General features: G+C 38.4%; 1 protein-coding gene across 1 annotated transcript in view; it reads right to left on the bottom strand.

The window, feature by feature from the left end:
* Positions 1-24,836, bottom strand: part of MAST2 (microtubule associated serine/threonine kinase 2) — a 187,598-nt gene that overhangs the window by 33,449 nt on the left and 129,313 nt on the right. The window contains 6 exon segments of the mRNA XM_054515725.1: positions 1,097-1,198; positions 6,881-7,090; positions 7,981-8,056; positions 15,535-15,689; positions 20,486-20,564; positions 23,083-23,103. Coding sequence (XP_054371700.1) covers positions 1,097-1,198; positions 6,881-7,090; positions 7,981-8,056; positions 15,535-15,689; positions 20,486-20,564; positions 23,083-23,103 — 643 coding nt within the window.

The following is a 24,836-nucleotide window of genomic DNA, read 5'->3' as shown; positions in this document are numbered from 1 at the left end:
TTAACTGTGCTTTTATAGCCAGCCACAGATCCCTAATCCATCCAACTTCTCTGATCTTTCAAACACCTGTAGCATCTCTGTCACTTCTATGTCCAGAAAGAACCACCACGAGTGTGTGCCAACACACCAGGGAATTTAATCTTGCCATTACCTAAATTTCCATTGTAGATTTGTGACACCTCACAATTTTTGGTGACTTCCCTACATTCTCATTAATTTTTCAACATCCTTTTGAAATACAGTCACTGAATTGAACCCTTTCAATTGTGTGCACCTCTTTCTATATATACTGAAGGTTTACATTAACCCTGTTGCTATGGCATGACAGTGAGAATACAGGTTTTCAAGCTGCTTCTCCACCACACCAAGGAAATATTTTTGTAGTTGCAGAACTTTGGGATACAGTGGCCTATTTCACTGGAATTGCCTAAAATTTTTCACCATTTTCTAGTATTAAATTTTTTAAAATGCATTATAATTAGCCAAATTAAGTTGTTAAAAAGGAGTGAGACTTGCTTTTGCTTGTATTCCCATAGCACTAAACTGGATTTCAGACCTAGGCTTCCAAATCTCCTTGGCTCTCACACAGGGGTATCCCACTGTGTGTTCACAGCTGGAAAACCTGACACCAGGTTTCACCAATTGCTGGGTTTACAGGAAGAGTTTGAGTCCCAGAGCCCAAACACCATTTATGTCATGGAACTTCTTCCTTAGTGACAGCTCTGGCTTAGCACAGGACCCTGGACACCGGGCACACCTCATACAGACATTTACAGGCTCCTTACAGCAGCTATTAACAACATGAGGAACATCCAGTGGCATCAAGTAGCATGGAATGATGTTTACAACTACATCTGGCCCCTCAGCCATAAACTTTATACTAAAACATAATTTAGCTGCTGATACAGCTGACAGTCCATTGCAGAACTACTTCTATATTAATGCAGAAGCCACTTAGTACGTCTTTTTCTTTTTCAATATCAATTTATTTTTCATCAGTGTTTAATGAGCATGTAAAGGTCTCTTTTGAAGGCTTTGTGTCCCTCATCTCCTCAAGTGCACAGCACTGTCAGAGCCTGCCCAGGCCCACACTCACCAGGCACTCGAGCAGCCGCGCTGGGCGGGCGATGATGATCATCAGCTTCTTCACCAGCTGCGTGACGAAGGCAACCTCGGAGCTCTCGGATCGCTCGTGGGCCTGTGGGGAGCACAGCAGCACATCAGGGTCCAGCACTGAACTCTGAATTTCTCTGTCTCACATCCTAAAGGCAATCACCAGCTCAGTAACCAACCCAGCAGCAAAAGCACAGCTGGGTCAGGGCAGGCTGAGCTCAGCTTGCTCAGGGATGCCGCGGCTTTTCCATCACATCTGACTCACATTATCATGCAAGAGATATTTCAAAGGCTCTATTTGCATTATATCACCTATCAATTATAATAGATACAATGTGGGCTCAGTTTGTTTTTTAAAATGAGCAGAGGAATATTGATTCTTTCAATTTTACCTTCCACACAACACTGACATCTAGGTAATCACTAACAGACACATTTCTGAGCTTTACTTTCAGCTAGAATTTGAGCTAGAATTTCTCTTCATCATCAAGAAAAATTCAATCTCAGTTTCTCCTTTTTCAGTTTTATCAATCCTGGTGAGTAGGATTGATAAAATTCCAGCATTCCAATGTATGTTATATAGGTCCAAGCAGATAAGCAAAGAAAAGAGCATATAAAAACTTAATTCAGAGGATTTAGTCCTGTCTGTTACTTCACCAGATTTCAGTATAAATTGAAGTCTTAGTTTCAAGATGTATGTGTGTATTTGTGTGATGGGTTGTCTTTTTACAACAGCAAACACACCAAAACAAAAATAATTTTTTAAAAAAGGAAATAAAAGCAACACAAAAAACCCCTTAGCAATTACCCTTCTCTTGATGAAGCACACAATGGCTACATGATGAGTTCTGGAGCAGAAATATAATAGTATTTCATTGCAGAGTGATAAAAAAATGGCAATGCAAAAACTTTTAAACAAAGTACAGCTATTTTTCCCCAAGAGCTAAAAATTGTGCTTTAACATATTCTGAACAAATATGTTCAGAACTTAATAAATGAGCTTTTGCTGGCAATGAGCCAGATACTTATAAGAGTGATATTTTATCAACAACAGTGCAAGCAGCAAGAAACTAAAAGGTTCATTTAATGTTGTCCATTAGAATCACCTAAGAAGAAGACATATTTACATGTCATTATATGTCTGAGAAGTCAAATCACACTGGTGACCACCTAAAAGAGTAATACAAACACAGGGAGCAGAAATTCAGAACTAGAAATACACAAGCAGCATCTTATATAACATATCTCTGATACTTTGCTGCCAAAGAAAAAATATTTAGAGGTTCATTATTTTTCATTTTGACATCAGTCAGAATAGAAATGTTGATTGTGTCCTTCTGCACTGGTTAGCACTGGCTAGAATTTTAACCTTGAAGAGAATGATGTACCTACTAGTTCATTATCTAAAAACAACATCAGAGGTCCTTCCTGGCTATGAAGCCTTAAACAGAAGATTATTTTAGAAATATTGAAATAAGTTGTGATTTCTTTTCCTAATTAGAAGATTTTTAAAAATTATAAAATAGAAAATAATCATAACAAAAAATGATAAGTAGTCACTTTGTGTTCTCTAATGCATTATGCAAACTTACAAGTTACAATATGAATTTTAGAAAGAAATGAATGCTTTCATATTTTAAAAACCATTCCAGATCACCAGAGGTTAGCTGCACTGAAATGAATAGATAAAACATCAACAACTTTGTATTATTTTAAACTTAAGCCATGCAATTGGAAAGTTCTTTTCTCCCCCCCACATAGGTTATATTATGCAAAAAATATAATATAATAGATATAATTCATCATTTTGCACCCATTTGTACTGTTAAAGAGAACTTAGTCTTTTAAATCAAGTCCTTTTGTTTTCTCCTTTTCTCATCTCTGACAATCTAGGCAAAACAATTTAAAAACGCAGCTAGTTTAATCAGGTGTCTGTTTTGAAAATGAAAAGCTAGACCATGACTGCCAAATGATACAGAAAAGCAAAAGGAAAAGGAAAAAAGCATTTACAAAAACCAAACACAACTTGTAACAGCCACTCAGCCATCATCTCTGCACAGCGCCGCTCTTCCAGGATCCGCAGTGAAAGTGCCTCCTCCTCTCTGCTGCTCCCACAGGACAGCCCGGCCATCCCCACGGACTCCTTGTCCCCAGTGTCCCACGGACGGAGCCCAGGAGCAGGAGGTGTGTCCAGCCAAGCTGCCGCTCCCATGAGCCAGGTGCCAGCTGTGCCAGCTGAGCAGCGCGTCCCCAGCACCACGCGCCGGGCTGCGGCTGCTGGCGGCACCTCAGGGCTCCCTGCCGTCCCCAGGAGGGCTTTGGGCAGGGGCTGGTGCCATTCCTGCACACGCTGCTGGCGACACGTGCACGGGAGGCAGAGATGGGTAATTTACAAACCGATTCCCTCCTCTGAAAGACCCATCCGTCACTAACTGTGGCTGCTGGGGCATGAAATTAAAATCACTGTCCTCCCCTGGGCTTCAGCAGGACCAATAACTGGGATATGCAAGTCACAACGCTGTAATTGAGCTAATAGACTGATGGAAACCAAAACAATAGACCTGCAAAGCCAAGGACTGATAAATTCACACTCAGGCTCCTACTAAGAAAGCAACCCCAGCCAGAATACCCATTTGCCAATATGCAGCATCATTCACTGCTGTAGAATGCTCATACCCTCCCCTGCTCCTTTTGTTCACAGAAACACCTGTAATCCTTCACCTTCCTGCCCAACTGGCTACACCTAGGCTACTTCTACCTTAGTGATTCAGCCAAGGAATAACTGTCTATAACCTTTTGTTCCTCAGTAACCTGAGATTCTAACCCATGGTAACAGGTAAAGAACTGAATGTCACATGTTCTTTTTTATATCAGTGCTTTATCTTATTTTTTTGCATTTCTACTTTGATGTGAAGTGTAGCATTCAAGTTCATGTTTTCCAAAATGAAGAAAATCTCTCACATTCATTTTTACCTCATGATTATTTCAATGATGTGATAAGTTCTTCTGGCTAAAGGACAGTATTTCATGCTCCAAACAAGGCAAAAGATCTCATTTGCCATAGCTAATGAGATCTGTTGGCATGTTATTACAAAAGCCAGGATCTAAAAATCTTCCAAAAGCTTTCTGGTTTGGTGCATTTAAACAGCTCATTATTTGCATACCCAAACAGTCTGTTTTACATTTTTACTCAAAGTACAATATATTAAATCAAGTTTCCATTTTATGGTTTGAAATGCTGTGCAAGTTTAATTTGTTACCAGATATTAGAATCAATACCTTAAAAAGAATTTTTAAGAGAGAGAATCCATTCTTTCACAGTAAAATTGTAAGAAAATCTATGGATATTTCTGCCACTTGCTGACCTCATTATTCACCAATAAAGAATCCTTCCAATCTTTCAATATGTTATAAAAATATACCATAAAACTCCATAGCCTCCGACACAGACCATACGACTCCCAAGCTGAACAGCTCTTTGAATTACCTTCTAATTGGTACTATTTATGTATCTATTATTTATGATACTTTACAACCTAAACAAAGGCTAAGATCCTGCCATCAAATTTGGAATAGTTTAAACTTGACTCCAAAATGTCCTGTGCTTCAGGTGAGTCATCCAAAGGAAATAACATCACCAATTTCTATATATTTTGACTAAAATGTTCCAATTATTTCCTTGCAGAATGCAGTCTGAAGTGCAAAGCACAGACGAGGCAAGCAGAGCAAATAAGTAGCTCTTAAATATTAAAATCTAAGAGATGATAAGCTAAGGAACAGAAAAATCCATAGGACAGGAAAAAAAAAAAACAAGTGAGAAAGATGTGGAATGAAGCCTTTGGCTTTCCTCCTATGTCTTTAATGTCTTTGTTCCTTCCTTCCCAGCCTGTTCTGCCTCTCTAAACTTTCCTTTAATCACCTCTAGCCCACCTTACTTCCCAGAGTAAATCAATCACACTGAAGAGCTGACCCCTCTCTCGCCCTCACTCTGCAGAAGATGTTAAGGAGGAAGAGGGCAAAGAAAGCCCCAAATGTCAATTCCTGAGCAAGCTCAGATGACCATTGTATCTCCTCTAATCACAGTTCAATGACACCTTTCCCAGTATTTCAGAGCAGCAGGATAATACCTGTAGGATCAAGGGGAAGGGGAATTTAAGAAGTATATTTTGAGGATTTGTTCTGAGAGAAAGGGGAGAAAAGGAAAAGCTGATTTATCTGACCCACACCTTCTCTGAGACCCTGATTAACCTCTTCAGGCCAGAAGACAGGACTGAAAATGCAGACTGGAAGTGGCCAGCCCTAATTTATGGCTCTCTCAGTTCCTTATGGTGTAAGAAATCACTGTCCACACACAGGAGGAAAGTCAGGGACAGGGAGAGTTTCAGGCTCCAAGGATCTACTACCAAAAGCAGTAAAACACACTGTAGTCCCCCTGTGCCCCTGAAACATAAGGGATTTTGCTGAGCATACAAAGTCACTTTCAATGAAACCTTCCCAACTTCCAAACCATCACTCAAAGAGACCTGATCCCTTATTTCACAGCTGACATGTGCAAATACTCTGCTTCCAGACTCTGGAGATAGAAGGGGGATCCACAAGTGGTTACTGATATCCAATAGGCAGACAATCATATAGACCCTCAAAACACATTCCCTTCCTCTCTTGGTCTGTCAAAATTATATTCCCCATCCAAGCAGAACATCACAGATCCAAACATGACTCATTTTTCTCTCAAGCATAACAAATACCAGAAAAATTACAGCCACACTTACATAAATGGGGCAGCCAAAAAAATTTAGCTGATACAAGGGAAGTTCCTGCAGCTTTCACAAAGCTCTTTAATACAACAAATGTATATTAATATAGTATTTTTACTCAATTGCCTTTTTCTAATGTCTGAAAAGAGTGGCAAAGGGACACAATCTAGTGCAATTCATGCCAGTGAGTTGGCAAACTTATCAATAAAGGTAAAATAAAATGAAAATCATAACAGAAAACAAAGTATTTTAGATGTTCTGTTTCCAGGTGTCTCTGTGATATTTGCTATCTGAGAATGCAATATTTATAAAATCAGTTTTTTCAGCTTGCTGTATCATTAAAGCAGAGGATTAGGAAGATATTCCTAAACAGAGGTCTGCACTCAGCAATTGGCAATAGACTCTTCACACCAATTATGGCATAAATTCTAAGAGATGTTTGAAATTTAATATTGTTTTCATGTTGAAGGGAAAGAGCAAATTTTAATGAGTAGCTGAAGCATACTGAGACTGCATTAAAATTACGCCCCCTTGTGTATTTTCATATGCTTTGAATGCCACAAAACACATCCAAGTACTAAAAGCCCACAACTGGATTACGTTCAGCTCAAGAAAATCTTTTGTGAAAAATTTACAGCAACACTAATAACTATGGTGTTTTCACTCCTTGAAGGCTCTATTGTAATCAGTAAGCCACTCAGAGTCCTGAAGTTCATGAGAAAAGATTTCAGTAATTTTGTTCAGCTGAATAAACCCAATCTTCATAAATGGTAAAGACTGCCTTTGACTTACTCATATTTACATTTAATTTCTGTACCAACAAAGCTCACAGGTGAAGTGATTTACTCAAATATTCCCACAGTAGATCCTTTTCCAGGAGACTGGAACATCTCCCCCCACCTGCTGCCCCTCCCCTGGAATCCACACCGTCTCTCCTTAAATCAAAGCTCTGGCTTATTGGTTAAAGTTTCAATCAAAATAATATATTCTACTTTCCAGAGGGCACTTACATCCTGGAGAAGTTTCTCTAAGTTTTCCTGCAGCTCATAAAAGTACCGAGAAGTAATAAGACCTTCACGTGATTTATCTAGGCAATCTCTGGCCAGTTCAATAACTTGATGATGAATGAAACTTAGGACCCCATCTGCTAATTGCAGCACGTTCTCAGGAGCATTGGAGGCAATAAACTCAGCCAGCCGTTCTTCCATCTGTGCCGTGGCCTAAAAGTGCAGAATAAAGAGAAATTAATCCTGAATTTTACTAAGGCAGACCTTAAAGCATAAACAAGTAGGGTGCTAAAGAAACATTTGCAATATCAAATGGCACAAGGCTTAAAAAATATTCCAAAATACAGTAGCATTTTCTGAGAATCAAGATAGCACATCAGAGGCAAAAGTTATATTCACATGAGCAAATAGTCACATGAGCAAATAACAAAAATTAATCAAAACATGCTTTCTGAAAATGTAAATGACCATAAAAAACATCTTGGTCCTGAGGCTGTATTCCTCCCTGGGTCTCCAAAGTAAGGATGTAAGATGTGAGGCAGTTTTCAGAACTTTTAGACAAGACTGTGGAAGCTGAAAATCATTGCCCCAAGCAAGAAACACACGGTGTTTCTATCACTATAAGCCCTGATATCCTGTCTCCAGAGAAACATCTATTTTTGCTGGTGGTGGAACAGGAAGGAATGGCCATATCAACAGCTGTGGGATACACAATCTTCTACACTCATTTCAATGAGATTTTGACTTTTAACTTGCTTCCACAGGTTTCATTATCCAGCTTTTTAAAAAGCCAAGGCATGGCCATTCTTCTCACTCTTGTGAGAATTTCTCATGCCAATAGAAGACAACATAAATTTAGCAAATATGAAATACAAACAAAAAAAAACAATTCAGCCTTTTCCATCCTCATCTCTACATCTACCAAATCTATTTCTTCTACTGTAGAATTAAGATATGAAGATGAGGAGGCAGCTTCAAACTCTCAATCACTGCTTGGAAATGGGATGTAAAAGCTGGACTCCCTTCTCCAGCCAGCACTATAAACTAATTCTGAGCTTGGACACAAGTTCATTGAATGCATTATTCAAAAATTATTTCTTTACCTTTGGAAACCTTTCTTTGTACACATGATTCATCATTATTATTTCACTGTCAAAGGAAACTGGAGAGCGACCAGGGCTGGAGGAGAAAAGAAATCACATTATCATTTACAGATATCACACCAAAACTTCAAAACCCAGTGCTGATCATAATGCTGCCACATTGACTGTAGCCCTTCCAAAGATTTGAGTTCGCTTCATTACTGTGCAGATGCTGGACCTCAGAGAAGATCCTGGCAAGCAGTGGCAGTCTGCAGTCTCCTGGAGATGCTGACATCCCTGTCCCCACAGGCTCTGGCAGAAACCCCCCTATTCCATTTCCAGTGGTTGCAAACCCTAACACAGAAGCTTGCAAAACCCCAATGCATTTATTGCAGATAGATTTGCTATTCCCCTCATCCTGTGACTGCCCTCCATGGCAGCAGGAGCAGCCCTACTCCAAAAGAAACCACAGTGAGCTCTGGAGTCTCCAGTGCCAGAAGGGAGCAGGGCAATAGGAAGTAAAGAAGTTGAGAAGATTTGTTTTCCTTTGAAGGATAGTGCACGAGCACTGTTATTCAGCTAAATCTTACATATAAAATAAATCCCACAGGCAACAGGGACAGAGTACTTTTATGAGAGCTGCACTCCCTTGATGCACATTACACCATGAATCCATTTGCATTTATGCACAGTTAGCAAGAAACTTTAAGGCACACCAAAAAAAAAAAAAAAACAGGACAGTAAATCTTGACAAGCTGCATTTATGTTACTGTTTGGATGGGTTTTTTAAAGAAGGGTTGCATCTTGTTTCATCACATCTGATGGTATGCAGGGCTCTGACTCACTCTGCCACCAAGGACAGGCGGATGAGGTAATGTAGATAATCCCCAGCCACAGATCGCCTGCAGCAGCTCAGTGCTCCAGCTACCTTGTTTCAACGTTCCAGACAAACAAGGGCTTCAATTATTTGCAATCTTACATGATCATTGCCTTCATGATTTTAAGAGTACTAAATACTCCTAAAAATACTCTATACAATTTTATCTAGAATGCCTTCAAACATTTCAAACTTTCTAGTGAAGGATGAAATCGATCTCTCTAAATGGAATAAATGCATTTTAAACTTGGAATGCATTACAGTTACTACCTTCCTGCTAACCTATTTAGAGCAAAACCATTATTTTGGCAATGTATATTAACAATTCAAAGAAAATTTAACTCATTGGGTCACAGACTGTAGCAGTATACCAAACTCTTTTCATGCCTTGTACTGAAATTCCATGAATTACATCATGTCTTGTTTTTATTACTGCTTATCCCTTAGCTTGAGAAAATGCACTTCAGATTAAATCTGTCACTGAATCCTTATGTTGAAGAAGAAAACTGATTTGGATGTTATGAATAGCAAGTAAAAAGACATTTTCATCAACTTTCCTAAGCTGCATAGATAGCTATTTTTAATCAAGAAGAATTTTCTTTAAAAAGAAACTTACATCTCTATTCATATGTAATGTATGACATAATTAAACATTCGGGTAAAAACATTTAAATTGCAGAGTTATAAGCAAATTCCCCTGCACATTTAGCCTGCTATCCTCATCCTTTTTACTCTTAAGACAAAACATGCTGACACAAACACCACACTTGTTTACTGGTACTTCATATGGAGCTGGAGGACTTGGTGAACACAGTTATTGAAGAATTTATTTTTCTCTGATGTAATTTTTCTCTGTGTGATCTAAGTGAGGTATAAATTACAAGTATATATAAGCCCTTTGATACTTACACAGAAATACTGAAGCACACACATACTTCACTTTAACACTAAAATTTGCACATGCTTAAGTATTTGCTGTCTTAGGGCTACAATAAAACATGAGGGATTTTGCCTTTTGCTTTCAAGGCACTTTATTCATATGGATACAGGAAATTAAGAGCTCTGCAGAAATCAGGCTACTTGAGCTGTCCTGCCAGCAGATGTAGCATTTCCTTAGGGAGAACCATGATAGGAGAATTTACTGCGTTTGCTTTTGTTTATGAAACAATGTCTGTGCACACCAATTGGCAAGAAAGTGCTTCCTTGGGCATTTGTAGTTTTGTCTCTCACCTTCTACCACTTTCTACCAACCAAAACAACAGAATACCCAAAAATCTCTGGATAAAACTTTGGATCAAGGTGCGCATTGTCACCCGAAATAAAATTTGCTCAATATACCAGGTCAAATTAAATGTCTAGCTGACTATAGCAAGACTGCAACATAATATACTGCACCATCACTTCTAATGTGGATTCTTAGGTTGGGAAACTAAGGAACTAATTAGCTGGATACCTAGCTAACCAAAGGCTACCTGCCAAGCACTGCCAGGTTCTCTACAGCACCTCTAGGACACAACCAGGTGAAAAAGGAACAAGGACTGGGCAGATAACTGAATGCCACCAAGGGAGAACACAAGGAAATTTAGAAATAAGATAAAAGGAGTCTAAGACATTTTACTGGCATGACATCTTTTCAAATGCAGAAGCTTCACACATCTACCCAACACCAAAAATTTCACAAGCAGAACCAAACCAGTCTAAAATTTCAAGCCTCACAAAAGAACAGATTATTTTCTGCAAAACAGAGAACACACGCTGTGCACGTGCATAACATTTTAAGACAAAAGGCAGGCTCCTTCCCTTTTCTTGGAGCAGGTAGGTAGGTCAAAGAAGTGATTATTGTCAGTGAGTTTTTCATTTCAGCAGAGCAGGCATTAGAAGAATAATATCTGTCCCCTTAAGCTTAACAGCAGAATGAAAAACTACTCTCTCTTTTCCCCTCCTTCACGCTTCCTCCACTTTATGAGACAACGTGGAGGTGGATTTTCAGGGATATCTATCTCCCACAAAGATTTCTGTTGCCTTCAACCTGTCAAAACTCATGTCTCCTTATCTGATGCTTCAAAGTGAAAATAGCTTATAGAGAGCTATTTCGAGGAGCAACATTTATGCAATAACTTAAATCTCACAAAATCTAGTTTAAGGGTGACTAAATAAAACTGACATGTTTATGAATAGGTAATTTTTCCTTCACTATGATAACTGTGCTTATTAGGAAAAAGCAAAAAAGCTGAAAGCACTGCGTTTCCCTCTGCTTTCACACTGTATATAAAGGTTTAATTAGGTTGTATTTACAGGATATGACCAAAGTCAGTTCTCATAGGAAACTTAAAACTATAGGCTTTAATTTTCTGTCATTTCCAGACACACAAAATAAAGAATTTGAAAACTAGAGAGCTAAAGTTGGATAAAGTAGGCACTAAGATAAGCCTTCTGCTGAAGGTGAGACTTCCTCTTCTCCCAAGAAATAAATATTTAAATCTTTGAGGTAATGAAAGTTACATTAATACTAGAAGTCAGAAAACTTCCCCAGCAGCAGGGGCTGCAACTTCTGCTTTCCAATATTTCTGGGGTTTTATGCATGCCAGCAAAGACTGAGACTGCTTCAGAATGAAAACACAAAGTTGGAGTAATGAGCAGAGCAAAGAATAAATAAGGATACCCAGTTTACTTCATATCAGAAAACCATGAAAAAGGTGAGTGAAACCAAAAGTTAATAAATATAAAACCGACCACTTTGAAAAACCTTTTCAAGTCAAGTTCACAGGACACACTGTCTTGAGAGAGGAAAAAAAGAGACCAACATTATCTGTAATACAGTTAGAATGTGTTTTCAGAAGGAACAGATGCCTTGTGCTGTAGAATATAAAACTATTATCCTTCCCCAAATCCATGGGGATGTGAATTCCTGCTCCACAGCTTGTGGTGGATGGCCCTGCCTGAGAGCAGCGTGAAGGGATGAACACACCACGATTACTCAAGTGGTTAAAGCTGCCTCTGAAGTGCACTGAGATGAGAGCCCCACAGCCTGCAGGATGAAAGATAAAAATCGACTGTGTGGGCCACTGGTTTTCACAACACCTATTGCTTCTTGGGCATTTTATCATCAGGAGTCTTTTTTGGTATTTTCCAGTTGTTTTGTCTGTATATTCTCAACAGCAGGATCCAGCATGCTAAAAGTCAGGCTGGAGGATTGCGTTTAAAAAGCACTATCCAGCAAAGAGATGAAGAAGGATGATCTCATCTACTTCAACTATATAAAAATTCACTGCAACAATCTTCTGCCCTTTTTACCTAGACAACATTATCCTGAAATACTAAAAGAGATCAAGAAAAATGGGCAGATTGGTGGGCTGAGTGACTGCACAAAGGCAGCTCCTGAAAAAGTCTTTATTAGTTAACTCTACTTTTATCTCTGACATTCTCCACACATTCCCACATGTGAGCAACTGCTAAAGATGACAAGTGAAGAGAACTGGGAAAAGATGGAAGGCAGCATCTCTTTAACTTAAAAAGAGTAATGATGCCAAGTTTCGTGCAAGTATTCACAACTTTTCATGCATTTTACTCCAGGGAGAAAAAAAATCTTGTTCAGGTGATGCCCAGGATTGATCTGAACATAACAAATGTAGCCTGGGGATCTCCCTGTTGGTCAATAACTTGAAAGAATTTGAAGGTTGCATTATTTAAAAAAAAAAAAAAAAAAGAGAGAGAAAACAGTTGAGAGATTATATTTAGGAGCTACTTCTGCAGGTAATAAAGAAGCCTTTTCTTCTACCGAAGACACACAACAAGCACCAAAACAGGTGGGTCACATGGAAATATGTTCTTTGACTGAGCACATGAGTACTGGACCTTTTTGAGACAGATGAGAGAACAGGCTCCTGGATTTTGCAAGCAGCTTTATAAGGATGTCACACCCCTGCATTTCAGTGCTGGTCTCTTGTTCCCTCCTTCCCCCTGCACAGGAAAGCAGCTGGGAAAGAGCCAGTGCCATTTCTTCAGGGCAGAAATTCTGAGCATTTCAAATAAGGCATGATTAAATAAAAGATGAGTATCCTCAAGGCACACTGGCAGAACACCTCAAGCAAAGCAGAGGTGCTACCAACCTGTCAGTGCACCCTCCATGACTGCACACTTTGTTAGTTTTATCATCCAGTTTGATCATTAGGAGTGCTCTGTATGAATAGAACATTTGCAGCTAGAAAATGGTACATTTCTAGCCAAAAAAGTATGTGTATTTTTCCAAAAGTTACATCTAGGCAATATTCTATACCTAGGAGCATAAAAGGATCATCTGACACTTCTAAAAAAAATATCTTGGATTACAGAGACAAAAAACCAATCTCAGCATTTGGCAGTGACATCTCAAAATGCTAGTTCCTCTCTCAAAAACAGATGTAAGGCTGCAGTCATATAGGACGGAAAATGAATACACATTAACTATGACACCATCTTTTAAATTATAAAGCCATGGCTGCCAATTAAAGGAAATGTCTGATGTATTTTGTTCATCTGCTTTTCATTAAAGCTGATCAAACAAGACCACTGAGTGAAAAAATACATTTTTAGGAAATTACTACTTAATTGAATTCAATGTTGAAAAACAAAAGCTGTTCTCAGCTTTTATTTTTTAAGTAAGTGAAAATATCTTCTCACCAAGTGAGGTAACTCTAAAGTATGGGCAAATAAATAAGCAAGCTTTGTGCAGTGAACAATGTCTGGTCTTCATGTATTTCAGTATTTGTTTACAAGCACAGGCTCCCCTCCGTGAGAGGGTTTTTGCTCCTGCAAACATTGCTGCAGTTGGTTGGAGTGACCTATCCATTTTCCTTGGAGGTGCAAGGGCCAGCATGAATGCCTGGTAGTGGCAAGGGTGCTTTAGAGTCACACAGCATCACAGTACTGGCAATAAGCAAAATGAAAACCAAATGAGGCACAGTGAGTTGAAAAAATTAAATTACTTCATTCTAAGCTTTGGAATACCAATAAGGCTGGACATTTTCACACTAAAAACCATGAGAGAGCCAGAAAAGGTATTCAAGAGAAGAAGATTAATCAGTTATATGACACACTGAATTAATCTCATCCCACCACAAATTATAAACCTACTCCATGATCAGTCTGCTTCAAATTGGCTCACAGAGGCAAAATTCTCTGCAACCTGATAACCCATATTAACAAGGAAGGAAATAAAATTGGGCTCTTTACGTGGTCATGTTTATCATTCTTGCATTAGCAGAAGTGTCTTCTACAACAGGATGACACCTGTGTTAGAGGACAACCATTACTTTAGCAAGTGTGTCTGTAGGAGCTGCCTCACCCCTAGAGAATTGGTGCCACTACAGTTACACTGCTCAGCAGGGGTCAGGGTTATCAGTGGCAGGACTATGGTTCAAAGGGACTCAGTACAGAATTTACAATTAGTCTTTACTACATGGCACTGAGGAGGTCTCTGGCTAAGTGTGCCACTACCCACAGCACTCACCTGCTCCTGTAGATTACTGTGTAACTACACTTAACAGGACCATATGCAATTACCATGCAGCCTGCACTGAAGTTTAGAACATACAAATAACTACAAATAGTCCTGAAAGGTCAGTTCTGCCATGACATGATATTCACTGTGGGTTTTGTTACTATCCTGGCCTGTTTCACTTCCTACTTTTACAAATTCCCACCCAAGTCCTGAGCTGGGCACACTGAATCAGCAACTCCAGCTGGCAGAGTTGTTGAATATTGTCCATTAATTTAAAGGTGATATCCACCTCCAGCATCCTGAGATGAATGAAGACTTCACTCCTTCCATCCTGCTTGTAAAAACCCTTTTCTTTCACAAGGTGTGTCTAGACTTTCATTCACTTGGTCCAGCACTAAAGGGATAGCAAAACTTGAGGCTTTTGCCATGATACAAAGTGTTTGTGGATTGATTCCACATAACTGTTAAAGATCTGCAGAAAAATTGCCCAGAGAGTTTGTGGAATCTCTGTTCATGGAGATATTCAAAAGCTATATGGACATGACCCTGGGCAGCCTGCTTGAATAGGGTTTTGCACAGGATGACCTCCAGAGATTCTTTCCTACCTCAGCCATTCTGTAATTCTGTGAAAGATGAAATTCTAGTTGCTTCTGGTTTATGTATGGAGAAATCAACTACACAAGGAAATAACCTGGATGGTTATCTTTGAACAACCAGTTCTCTGAACCAAAAGTAAAATTATTCAACTATTAATGTAGCAGAAACATTTTCAGCACTATTACAAAATCATGCTGGGGTGCAACTCCATTTAAGGTTTTGACTTTATCTACTCTGAAGCACTGCCAGAAAAGTTATTAAAAGTGGTTATAACCACATCCTTATGATATTGCAGCAAAATTCTGAGAAGAAACTTCACTAAAGGAAATCTACACCCTATGCATTTAGTTTGAGACACTTGCTGATCATGTTTTCATAGAGTTATTGTGAAAAAACAAAAGCAGAGCATATCAACCACTTTGCAATCCAAAAGCTCAGCAATATGAGAAAAAAATCCTTTGTGATCAGATGAGGTGAGTTAAATGCTGATTAAAAGTTTCAAACATATGCAACAAAGCAACTACAAGTAACTAGTAACTGTTCTTAGATCTGAAAGCACATATAGAAATGCAATAAATGTGTCCAACATCTTAAAAAATTCAACAAGCAATCCAAAGCTCACCTGAGACTGCGAGAGCGAGGCCTCAAGGCTGGAGAATGGCGCCCTTCCTCATCAGTGATGCTCTCAGTACTGAAATGCTTTGTCAGGAAATGAAGTTCATCTGCCGTGGGCTGAAAGGGCAGCTGGTGCAGCTTCTCCTGAGATGAGCATGATGACTGAGTACAGAAAAAAATACAGAAAAGAAATGCACTAAACGCATGCATAGGGGTCAGCTAATGAATGGAAGAGGAACGGATTCTGCCAGACTGCGCACTCCAGCGGAAAAGAAAGCTATTTATCAGACCAGGTGCCTCTTTCTATTGCTCTTGTCAGGCCAAGCCAACCCTTACATTCAATGACAGAGCTGGTGAGATCAGGAAAACTTTGGGAGAGGGCTAGGGAACCATTGCATCTGATTCTGGAACCAGCACATCTGATCATGCAGATAATTTACTATCAGGAGACAGAAAGGGAGGCACGTGAGTACCAGCACTACTCAGGAAAGGACAAGGAGGTTCCTGGAGTGGTGAGCAACTTTCTTTCCTTTTCCCTCATATTCTCTTAGCTCAGGAGCTTCAAGGCATGCAAAATGCTATGGAGCTGTGTAGACCTCAGATTTTTTTGGTTATTGGCTCTCACTGCAAATTGCTATTGTAAATGATCAGGATTTTATTTCTCCTTTTCATTACCCATCAGGCTTCTTCTCTAACCAGGGAAGCAATACTAAATAAAGTATCTGACTTGTAAAACTAACAAAGTTTCTCATCAGTGAGCTAAACATTTTATTCTTCTGTAAATAAGTTGATGCATTTATATGACTCATGTTCTGTGATAATAATAGACATGAAACTGTTTTAATTTGTGAACCTCATAAAACCTGAGAGTAAAAGAAATATTTGTGGAAATATTTGTGGAAAATACTAATAACATCAAAGTTAGACATTCCAGGGGAAAAAGCTGAAGGTCGACTAAGAAATGTATTTTGTGTGTGTGTGATTCTTCAATGCCCCTTTCCATTTTAGAGAAGAAAATAAATTACATAAGGACAAATTAAAAATTCTCTTTAAAAACAAGAGGGAAAATGAAAAAAAAAAAGGTGCTGAATAATCAGAGTAGCACTGAACAACACCAGTGGGCCTTATTAAAAACATCACCCTGACCTAAGTTCCACAGCTCCTTATTATCTGATGAAATTAATTATGTACACTGTTCCAACAGAAAAACTTTTCCTTTTGCTACAACAACCCTCACTTAGACTGGAAGAAGTAGATCCTAGTACCAGAAGTACTGGTAGGAGGGAGTTATACATGATATAACACATGTGACCAAAGATTTAACTCACCTAGCATGGGAAAGAAAGCATATCTGTCTCTTGCCATATGGCTAGATCATTTGGATTGACATTTTCTGAGGGGAAAAACCCAATCAGCCAGCAAATCTGAGATGAACAAGTCACATAGAATGTTCAAATGGTGTAGTTATTCCAAGTATTGTAAGAAACAGAAAATCTGGTAATATAAGAACATATCAACCTAAAGATCCTATTTTAGACAAAAATTTAATTGGCTCCAGATCCACTCCCACTGCACTGCACAGAGGCATTTTACAGAAAAAGAAGTACTAAAGACATTTAAAAACCTGCTTTAACAGATACCCAAGTTCTGGTATTGCAAATACATGTCTGATTCAAAACAAACCAGGTTAGCACATAGTTACTTGAATTAGAAAGAAAAAAAATTCAAAAGTATAATCTAGAAAAACTATTAAAAACTTTATGTTTCCCAACAGCAAAATCACTGGGGAAGTAGTGCTAGTCAACCCATGGACAGCACAGCAAAATCCTCTCTCCACTTCCTCTCCCTAAAAGCAATCAGATCACAAAGTTTAGGATTCCAGAGAATAATTAATGAAGGCCCTGAAGATAAAGACCATGGACTTTCTCTGCCAAGGGCTTCTCTAGCAGTATTAAGGCATATGACCTTTCTGTGAAAAAGCATGAAAGCAAAGTGAAACACTTCTGAAGTATTGATTTTCAGGTAATCACATCACACTACTCAATATTTGCAGCAGACTAATACAAATATCCCCCTGGTGTCTTAATTACGGATGCAGAATTAGCCAACTATTCTCCAGTAAAAAAAAAAATCAATCTATATTACTGTTGATTGTAAACTAACTGCAACTAGAAAATGAAGAGCAGATTAACTGTTAAAAAATAATTGTGTACTTGCCCATCTAACTGATTATTTTATGTTCACCTAACTAGAAAGCTCTTCTCCAGCTTCTTCAGAGTTGTTCTGATGATACATCTGCTCTTCATGATTTGTAAGAAAAGGGTAAATGTGGTTTGGTTTTGATTGAAGTGTCATCCCTCATTTGGAAGTAAAAAATAAAGCAGAATCTATAGGTCCTCACTGCCCTAGGACTAGGTAAATGCCTTGGGTTGTTCAGTAGGTTGGTACAGCAAATGATCTCTGATCACAGAGATGGGGGTCAGCTCTTGCTCTCATACAAAAACTCAAACAGCAGGACACAGAATGGACTGGGCCCTTCTTGGTATTTCACTTTCCACTGGCACATCCACCAGAGCAAAGGTCTACTGGCTTCCTTTTCTTGCTTGAGAGAGAAACAACTTTGAGGACTGATCATATGAAATGGAAACCCAAACTTCTGTTAAGTTCCTATCTGCAGTGCTAATTCATTGTGTCCTTTTGACAAGCCCCTTCTCTGACTCTTACTTCAGTTTCCAAGTCTATGCAGGAATAACACTGCTTCTCAACTTTAGAGGTGTTATTCAGATCAATTCAAATTAATTCTAATCTGTGAAATACCGAGATAATAGGATTGGCTTAGAAATGTAATACCAGGTTTAATAGCTCCAACAATTGCATCACTGCTTACTAAACAGCCCATTTCAAAGTCTTTCTACAACTGAACCAGCAAAAGGTCTAGAGATGAGGAACTTAGTCACTTAGGGAAAAAAATAAAAGCCTTGGAATTACATGTTTCAACCAATTTCTTGAATGAAGCTGAATTCAGGTCTAACTACAACTATCACTTTATGCTTCTCATTACACTTCCTTGTTACTTGCACTTTGAAAAACTACTATTTGAACTGATGCTTTCTATGTGACATGTCTATCTCAGATTTGTTGATTTTTGGGGTTTTTTAATGGGAAAACATTAATCAAAATGGTCTATCTATTCTGAGAACATGAAAAGAGACAAATATGATGACTGAGTACAGAAACAAACATAGAACTTTAGAAAGTTCTCAGCTTTCTCATGCCAGAAAGCTGAGAACTTTCTAAAAGTGGCCTTGATGTCCCAATTTCAAAGCAAGAACTGATGCTTCCAAAAGATTTTTGGTGTTGTTACTTTTTCTCTCTCCACAGGCATCCACTTTAAGTCTGGTCAAACTACAAACTCTTTAAAAACTACAGTTTGGCCTCCAAAAGTGTCATCACAAGCAAATTGGAAGTTGTCACAGTGACTATCAATGACCAAGCTATTTTTGGATGCCATCCATATGGAAAGTAACTGTACTTGCTCCATGCTCCCATAGCTTGAAGAGGACTTAGACATGGATTATGCCCATAAAGATTTAACCTAAGACTATAAAGGCCAAAGCAGAGCCCCTTCTTAACAACTGCTCTTAAGTGCTTGAATATATAATAATGTGTGGCAGTGAAACCAGGGACGTCTTTTTCATGTACATTTTTGTATGCTCCTGCCCACATATCTGTATGCACATTGAAATCAGGTCACCTGTCTTCCAAGGAGACAAAAAGCATCCCAAACTCAACAAGAAAACAACTGTCTTGAAGTTCAAAAGGTAACAAATAGTAGAAATTGTGTGAACTAGAGTTTGCAAGAATGTGTCTGAACAAATGAAGTTATAGAGATAAGATTAACATTGCAGAATCAAATTTTAATCATATCTATTCATACTAAAAGGAGCTAAAAGGAAACTTTTGACCCCAATTTCTTCTTTTTCTATATAGATTGAATTTAACACTCACCCCCAAAAAACCTTATAAATTTGTGTTTGAGAGGCAGTAGAAAGTTTATGGATGAACTTAGAACAGTTCACAAGGAAAACAATGATACAGTGTAAGATTTGCATAACGTGTAGTAATGAGCCCTAATTAATAAAGGTGTTACAATTATTAGGAGCATACTCTAAATAATTAATACAAAACCAAATGATCAGTATTATGGAAAGAGGCAGTGATTTGTTACCACACAGTTGAAGACACCATAAGACACATACAAAAGCATGTTACATTAAGTTTGTACTTTATAGTTCTAATGCTCCTATGTTTGTCTTTGCAACGTTCTAATGTGGATAACCACAATGCTGAGCTGACTTAAATAAAGAGTAAGATTCATTTTAGGAGGCATGTCAGAGTTACAATGGTTAACATTGTGCTGCCAGCTTGTAGGTATTGCTGACAGAACTCAAGCAACTGCAGCCAGCCTTGCTAATGATGGGTGTAAGGACTGGAAAGCTTCATTAGGAGGTTCAAATTACTGGAGCTGAATAACAGATGAGGCTTATCAATTTTTCTTTCTGCTAGCCTAGTAGAAGAGGTTCTCAGACTAAGTACTTGAAAGCAGACAGGAATTTCATTCCCCAGTTACAAAAAGCTGAGAGCTGGAAGGTATTTGTGCACTATCTCTGAGTCCTGCCACTTTGGAGACTTTGTGCCTCTCAAACGATCCCTTGAGCCAAGTGCTGCACTGGGATTTCACCAATGCTGAAGGCAAAGTGCAAGATGATAGGAGCTGGGAAATGGAGGAAAAAAGCAGCAGAACCAATAATTAAAATAATTTTTAAAATAATTAGTATATTAAATAATGTTAGCAAAACAATGAAGAAAGATCCAGTATTTTAGTAGAGACTCAGAAGCTGATTTGTTAGGGTGTGTTTGTACAAACTGAACTGCTTGGAAAAGTCTGTGTCACTTACTGAAACTGTTGAACTGGGAGTGTTTGTGCCATATCCAGATGAAGGAAGGGAGGCCAAGGACCAGCGGCGTCCGTCCGTTCTGGGGAAAACACGGGAGGGAAATCACAGTCAGGAACACAGGGTGGCTAATTCTGGAGAGAAATAAGCAAGCTTCTCCTCTGTATCTCCTAACCTCACACTTCTATTAATGCCTTGAGTTATTCAGATAAATCAGGTATCCTATTTACAATCACACCTGTGGAAAAGCAATTAGAGTAAGTTTTAAAAGCAAAACTAGGTGACCTCGGAAAAGCTAAAGCAAAGGAGCACCAGAATCCTGCATTAAGTAGATGCTTTGTACTTGTACAAAACTTGGAGTTCCTAAAACAGACAAATACAAACAGCTCCTTGCAAACTTCTTTGAAAAAGACACTCATGCTTATCATACTTATGCAGCTCATTGTCTTCCAAATGAAGATTCAGATTGAGGACAAAAAAATTTACATTAGATCAAGAATCAACTGAAAGCAGATTAATTCGTTTACCTACTCAGAGGGCATTCTGCCCAGCACATTGCCTGGCACAGCTGGAAAATTAAACCCAGTAAATAGGAACAGAGCCAAGGGGCTCACTCCAAATACACGAGTAAATCACAGAAATCTCACCTAGGGTCCTTTCTCCTCCAGTCACTATAACATCAGCAGTTACTTCCCTATTGTAGCCAAATAAACATGTTCCTCAGGGAAAACATCCAAAACATTGTGGAGACACTGCAGAAAGGTCTTGTTTTGCCAATGTCAAAACTGAGGAACCGAGGAACTACACAAGAGCTTTGAGAAGAATCAGTGCTGCCCTCCCTGAAATGCTCTTCTTCCCACAAACCCAGTCTCAGTGAGGATGGAAACTGAACTACATTCAGCTCAGTCTCACAGCACTTCTTCTAGTTCTGATCTATTTCCCCGCATTTTGTGTCCTTAAAATGGACAACCATGTCCTGTTGCACAGTGAGATTGATGCTGAAAGTCTCCTCCTCACGTCAGTTTCCGTTTGCTTGGGTTTTTTCTTGCAGCAGATTATCAGTAACCGGTCATAACATGAAGCTGAATTAGAACAGTTCTAACTCACTTTGGAGAGACATGGGACATTTTGGTACACACAGATACAGTGCATTTATGCAAGTGCATTATAAAATAAGATATTTGGTACAGGTCTGAAATAGTGATTATAAAAATCTCAGCTGTTATCTTCTCAGTAATATTTCTCATCCCACTATCCATACCCATGAAGCCTCATCTCCAGATAAATGTTCAGTGCCCACCAAGAAAAAAAACCCTGTTTACAGTTTTTCCAGCTCTAGTTCCTTTTATTTTCAGGCACTGATAAACACCTCTCTTTGTCATCTATTTTAGAATGAGAGGGAAATAAACTCACTGTTCCACATCACTGAAAGAATATTATGTCAATAGAGTTTTTAAAAGACTCATGCTTCATGCATTAAAAAAATAATAAGTCTGTAATGCAGTTTTTTATTGCATGCCTACGTTACAGCTAAACCCCATTTAGCCACAGGTGATGATTTCTCTGGCAAGACAATTAAATGTAAAAGAACAATCTCAAAATAATTTCAAGTGAAATGGAATTCCTTTCTTAACCCTGAAAAACAACAACTATCCACATTACAAAGTTGTAGCATGCTGTAGTAAGGGATTGAACAGCTAACTTCAATAATCTTCATTGAGTTTCTTGTAACATACAGGGGCTCTGGGGAAATATTTATGTCAATGATTCAACCTCACTTTGGATCCTCAGTCCCAGAGCAAAACACTGTTTCTTGCTGCACAAGTTACTCATTTCTTGCAAAAGAAAAGCTTATTTTTTTTTTAAACTGAAATACCTAAATGGTGTATTGAAATAACTTTAGAATTTTCATTTTTACCAAGTTAAAAGAAAAGATATTTCTCAATTAGAAAATTCCAGCACAGCCCTTCATGCTTAGGCTGTTTTCTGCTGATGCAATCCAGGCAAGCAATGTGCTAAGAGTCAGGAGAAACATATCAGCTCTACTCTAGCAGAAAGAAGTGGGACAAGAGTGAAAATCTTCAAATCAAGGAAGGGGAAAAGACCTCTAAAGCAAATTCCTCCTACATTATGCAAAGCATTTCAAAGTACTTTAATGTTTTGTTAATAAACATACTTTTAGAGAGACAACATGCAATATTACTTCAGGATAAGACACTTGGAATGACACCTTTAGGTTTTTTTATTTATTATAGATGCTTTGCTAGCCTAACAAAGACATGCAAACAACAAATTTTGCCTCTAAAATGATATTTTAATTAGTTAATTATGGAGGTGTTTTTATGGCAGCTAAATGCTATTTCATGAAGAAGCAGAACAATTTCAAACAAGGAGTTAGAAAAACAAACGTCTTCACCAGAGCGCTACCTGTTTATTGTTTTAAGCCAAAATGTCAAGATTTTCCATTTCTACTACAAAGACTGGAAGCTGAATGCCTAAATGGGGTTGTTACAGCATGAATTTGTTAGGGACACGTGCTCAGCTGCACAGAAGCACAGTTCACACACACACACAAACAGCAGCAATGGGATACACATTACCTGTCTGCTCTGTGTCCATGGCTGTGTGGAAAAAATTGTACAATAATTATGAGAGAGGGAGCAGTAAATGATGCATGTGATGTCTAAAAAAAAACCCCTTCATCTTCTGTTACTGGTATTCGTCCAACATCAGGAGAAATAGGCATCAACATACATTTCCTTATTCCAACAGAAGGATTCCTGCCCATAGTGTTGTGGCTATGACACAATCATTGAAAGAGTATCTAACAAGGGATTTATGGTTAATCACAAGTCAGACTAAGGACAACCTTGCAGGAAATTGTAGTGGCTTTACAATAACACAAGCTTTCCAAACAAGTCTCCTATTCCATCTCAAGAAAGAACTCATCACAGGACTATAAAGAAAGAATGGAAATCACAAATTATGTACAAATAGGATAATAAATGAAGAAATTACACCACTAAAAAAGGCAGAAAATCAGCAGCAGGTAATTCCTGTGATGGCAAAGGCAGGAAATCAGGCAAGGGCCTGATCTCTTAAACCCCAGGCAATGCCAATGAAAAGGGTACTGTGAAATATCCATTTCTCTGGCACCACACTTGTAATTCCTTAATTCCATCATATAGAAGTTATTCTGATACCAGTATGGGGTAATCCAGCATGTATCTGTTGTTACTGCTGGCATAGCTATTCAGCTGTAATGCAAGCAGAAAATAGAAACAGGTTTCTAAAACAAGCAGTGCTTAAGTGTTCTTTTCCCTGGCAGGAAAAGTATAGAGAGGAACATGAATACTATAAAATGAACCTCTGTACTCAAAAGGACAGGCTTAACCTTTATTCGTCTATTTCTTTAAAAATTAGATTTAAAAAGTGGAAAAGTGTGAAAGAGCACTCTTCAGAGTTTTAGAAAGCCATATTGAAGGATCAAGTTGAAACATGATGTCGAAAAATTACGTTAAGTTTTGACAATAACTGCTGTTTCTGCTGCAACTTTTCTACTGTTTTCCAGGATCCAGAACTCCTGTGAGATACTTCAGATACTCTGAAAACAGGTAAAAGTTCAGTTGATTTCAGTTGATTGAATACACCCAGATTAGGCTTTAAATTTCACATTTAAATTTTTAAATGTGAATGAGTGCATTTGAATTGTTTAAGCTGCAGGTAAAGCACTAATTTTCTCTCTGAGGCAATAGGAAAATACATATCCAGTCTCTTACATTTCATGTGCTATTAAAAAGCATTTTCTTACATAAGACTAGAAGACCAAAGTCTGCTTCAAACAGAACTCAAGGACACCAGGTCTTCTAGCAAATCACCTCAATGGACAAATGTTCCAGGATTTTCCTACCAGTACCTTATTCCATCAAATCCTAACCCTTTATTCTTCTCTGAAATTTTGAGACTTATCATTTTTTCTAACTAGTCCTCAAGTTAAATCTGTCTTTCTCAGAAAACTTACTTCCTCTCAGGATGATCACATATTTCCTATTCTCAGATCCTTTTAATACAAAGTGGGTTTTTTTCAGCTAAGGCAGAGTTTAATAAATCCAAAATACCTTCCTCACACTTTAATCTAATAACCCAGTTCCTATGCACAAGCACTGCTTGGGAGCTCTCTAATTTCCCTATTCCTTCTTTCTCACAAAATTTAACTTTCTGTATCATTATCCATTTCTGCCTACCTGCTGGGACTCAACATTCAAATCACCATTTTTCTGCTTTTCCCAGCTGTCTCTACTCTCTCATTCCTGTTCCTTACACTAAATCCACCACTGTGGGATCAGATTTCCTC

The sequence above is a fragment of the Molothrus ater genome, chromosome 9 (genome assembly GCF_012460135.2).
Source record: "Molothrus ater isolate BHLD 08-10-18 breed brown headed cowbird chromosome 9, BPBGC_Mater_1.1, whole genome shotgun sequence".
Taxonomy (NCBI): Eukaryota; Metazoa; Chordata; class Aves; order Passeriformes; family Icteridae; genus Molothrus; species Molothrus ater.
This window is presented reverse-complemented; position numbering and strand designations above follow the sequence as displayed.